This window comes from Centruroides sculpturatus, unplaced genomic scaffold (genome assembly GCF_000671375.1).
Source record: "Centruroides sculpturatus isolate CEXI.00-Female unplaced genomic scaffold, Cexi_2.0 scaffold2206, whole genome shotgun sequence".
Lineage (NCBI taxonomy): Eukaryota > Metazoa > Arthropoda > Arachnida > Scorpiones > Buthidae > Centruroides > Centruroides sculpturatus.
In genome coordinates, this window is record NW_019386319.1 from 56,522 (window position 1) to 60,398 (window position 3,877).

The window sequence follows — 3,877 nt, forward strand, 5'->3', positions numbered from 1 at the left end:
GCGTGTTTGGCTTACCAAGCAGCGACATTACCTCCATGTGGACCAGGTTGCGGATGGCTACCAGACGGCTCAAGAGGCGCATAGACATCACATGGACCGTTGGGCCTGATAACCTGCCCACCATCTCTGCTGGAACCACCACCATCCAAGCTAGAGATTGCCAAAGAATACTGTGCGGTCTGATGAAACAGCACTTCTTAAAGCACCTTCTCACGAAACCTGACCAGGGGAAAGCACATGGAGTCACCACCACCAGTGCAGCAAGCAATCACTTTCTCAATAATGGGAAGTACACCAGCTTCGCCGACTGGTACTTCATTCACCGGGCCCGTATGAGCGTTGTGGCACTCCGAGGCCACAAACGCTATGGTAATGATACCAAACAGTGTAGGCGTTGTGGGCACACTCGTGAAACACTAGCCCACGTTTTGTGTCATTGCCCGCCGAATCTCCATCTTGTCACCCGCCGCCACAATGCCATCCTCGACAGACTTGTCGCAGCCTTCAGACCCGGCGACGCAAAAATCCTTGTCAATCAATGTGTACCGGGCTTCTCCGACAACTGTCGACCAGATTTGGTAGTCATCCACGAGCAATCCAAATCTGCGACAATCGTGGATGTCACTACCCCATTTGAAAATGGTCCTACGGCATTCCCATTAGCCAGAGAAGAGAAACTCCGGAAGTATGACTCGCTGGCCCGTCACTTCAAACAACAAGGATATGATACGCACATAAGTGCGTTTATCATCGGAGCCTTGGGTGGCTACGACCACTCAAACGAAGCTACATTACAACGACTGGGGATAAAACGTAGCTACTCGAGGCTTATGACAAAACTGATGGTGAGCGATGCGATCAGGTGGAGTGCCGACATCTACAGGCAGCACATCGAAGACCACCGTCAGCGACAACAACGAAGATCAGCTCTACTCCCATCGACCAACAACAGAACTCACTCTGTCGCGTAATCCAGCTGGCATACGTGCCCATGTCCGCGCAAACTTTGTTTCTTACCTGGCAGGCAACAGAGCCCATGTATATAACCGCGAATAACACCTTACTCTGTATATATCTTTGGCTGGCACTGAGCCCATGTTAACTCGGATCTTGCTCTACTTATTACCACTTGTAGCACCCAAGTTGGCAAACCAAGCCCATGTCTCGGTATCGATCTTATTGTTACCTATTTAATTATTTGTATTTTTTCTATTTAAGATTTAAATAAAGGCTTTTTGATCTCAGAAAAAGTAGTCAGACAAGGACCGTTAGATTGATGACGAGACTCACTTTTCCGGGTCACATTGGAGCACTCGCGATAGTGTAATTTACAGAAGTCACGCCTACTTTTTTCTGACGTGAGCCAATTAGGAATATTAATTTTTTTAACCAATCAGATGATGGCGGGAGGCTTAAATTAGATTTATGTCGATAGATGGTCCTCCAAAATGTCATACTGTATTTATTTTAATTTTTTCAACAAAATTCTTATATATATGTAAAGAGAAAAATCTCTCTTTTAATTAAAAAACAACTTTATCCACGCNATTTATGAATGTTCTTTTGTAATGTTATACATAATTTCCTTTATCTTAAAACGAGCCTCTGCTCGCTTTTGTGGACTAAGATTTCTTAATCTGTCAGCTAAACTGACACAATAATGGTATAGTTCATCTTCTTTTTGTTGACGATTTACCATTGTCTCTGTCATTTGGATTAAATTGTGCACATCATCTTGTTCCTTACTTTTTTTTCTACGCTTTGGTAATGTTGAGAATTCTGCTGTAGATGATGATGATGATGTGCATGGTATATCTTTTGAAATATCCCTAAAAATTATAAATATATAAATGAAACTGAAATATATATATATAGGCTATACATAGTAGATGAAAAAATTAAACTACAAATAATAAAATTAAAACATAAATGTAGACTTAAGAATACAGGCATAAACTAAAGGAAAAATATTTGATGTATGTAGGGCACTTAACATTATTATTAAATAACTTGAGATAAGGAATGATTAATTTACTAACAACATATAAACCATATATTAACTTTTGGATAGAACAAAACAATATATTACATTGAAAGACTTTGAAAATTTGGACTTCCTGGATAAGACACCTGGACAGGACACATCTCTTCCAAATCTTCACTTTGTAGGCCATCATTTAATGAAATATTGCTACAAGTTCTATTAAAATAAAGAAAAAATATATAAGTGAAGTTTTATGTAGATTATTTTTCAACTTTAAAAAAATTTGTTTTAAACTATGACTTTTTATTGTCTTGTATCATTATTCATTATAATATTTAATAATATATTTCTGTTACATACTGTGAAAATTGTTCATCCTGTCCATTGACTATATTCATTAGTAGGTGCATTTGAGGAAACCATTTCCACTTACAATTGTGGAGGTCATCCACACCAGCACCACTTCTTGTTTTTTCATCTATAGTTTTTTTTTCTTTCCTGTAGGTATCTACAAGATTCTTCCATTTCTTCTTTACTTCTTCAACTTCAAAATAATAACAGAAAAACAAAATTCCATGTTAAAATATTTATAAATAATAATCAATTAAAATTAACAGCATTGTTTCTTAATAAAATACAATTAAACTCTTACAAGACATTCATTCAATATACAGTGGTATTTTGCCATTCTGTACTTTGTATGGGTATTTTTTGTTTTTAATGATTTATGTATGCTAGGTTTGTAAACTTGTTGTTAAATTTGTCTTAAATTCTACTTAAAAGGTTTTTATAAATGTATTCTTGGGGACTGCAGCTGATTAATTTAATTTACATTTAATAATTACAAAAAACCACCCCTCAATGTTTCACAATCATATTTGTTGTTAGTAACTATCACGTGTTAAATATTTTTAGAATGTTTTGATATTTAAATGTATCGCTATCAAAATATTGCTTAAACTCTTTGGTTAATATTCAAGTTATGATATTTTTCTCATATCATAACTTAGCAAAGTTTGCTAACTTTGCTAAGTTAAATAACAGCAAATTTTATATGTTTAAAACCCAAATAATCTTATTTAAATAAATGATTTAGGTTATTAATAAGAAATAATATACAAATGCACGTGCTTCAAATTTGATTGTTCATTTTATACCGAATAGTTTATGGTAGGCTTAACTACAAGTACAAAGAAACTTTACTCACCTGTCAAATTAACACGCTCCGCAATCAACTTCCACCGATTTTCCTTCAAATCGACGTCTTTGTATCTCCGATCCATTTTTGTATATAAAAATGGAGCATCTTCCATTTCTTCTAAAAGTTGTTCTATATTTACTTTACACCGAGAAGAAGCTTGTGTCGCCATGTTGAAAACAACAAGAACCACGTGACAACTAGAGGGAATCTGATTGGTGGCGAAACTTTTTCGCTAGCGAAAAAGCTCGACAGTTCCGAACTTCGAAGCGATTCGCGAAATGGTAAAATTCGCCGGAAACGACGTCATGTCTGACGTGTTATTCGCTCTGTTTTTCGCTTTCGCTAGCGAATCGCGCTCAGTGTGAACTAAGCTTTATTTTCGGGGAAACACAGTAGAAGAAACTTCTTCCTTAATTCCATTAGGTCTTCGTTTTATATATGCTTCTTGGCTTGTCCGGTTTATGATTTTGTCGTATTACATTTTATATATATATTATACTTAACATATGATGGAATTTTTGATTGATACCTTATTGTTACTTTGTTAGAGCTCGCTTTCTTGAATGTTCTATATTCGAGATGTTGTTTTGATCTTGTTATTGTAATATCTAGGTAGTTAATGTTTTGTCTTGTTATATCTTCGGTCTCTATTTTAAATTTCATTACTTTGTGTATACTATTTGTCTGCTTGT

At 35.8% G+C, this 3,877-nt stretch overlaps 1 protein-coding gene across 1 annotated transcript; it reads right to left on the minus strand.

The window, feature by feature from the left end:
- Positions 1-1,549: 1,549 nt before the first annotated feature.
- Positions 1,550-3,553, minus strand: LOC111614540 (transcription factor Adf-1-like). The gene is made up of 4 exons (XM_023355915.1): positions 3,192-3,553; positions 2,345-2,528; positions 2,090-2,200; positions 1,550-1,829 (listed from the first exon to the last, which is right to left on the minus strand). Exons 1-4 carry the CDS (start codon positions 3,352-3,354, stop codon positions 1,550-1,552), a joined length of 738 nt encoding a protein of 245 aa, XP_023211683.1. The 5' UTR covers positions 3,355-3,553.
- Positions 3,554-3,877: the final 324 nt, after the last annotated feature.

Coding starts and splice junctions, on each gene's coding strand:
- LOC111614540 (XM_023355915.1), bottom strand. CDS start 3,354: ATGGCGACACAAGCTTCTTCTCGGTGTAAAGTAAATATAGAACAACTT. Junction 2,201..2,344: donor CAGGATGAACAATTTTCACA/GTATGTAACAGA, acceptor TTATTTTAATAG/AACTTGTAGCAATATTTCAT. Junction 1,830..2,089: donor AATTTTCAAAGTCTTTCAAT/GTAATATATTGT, acceptor TATAATTTTTAG/GGATATTTCAAAAGATATAC.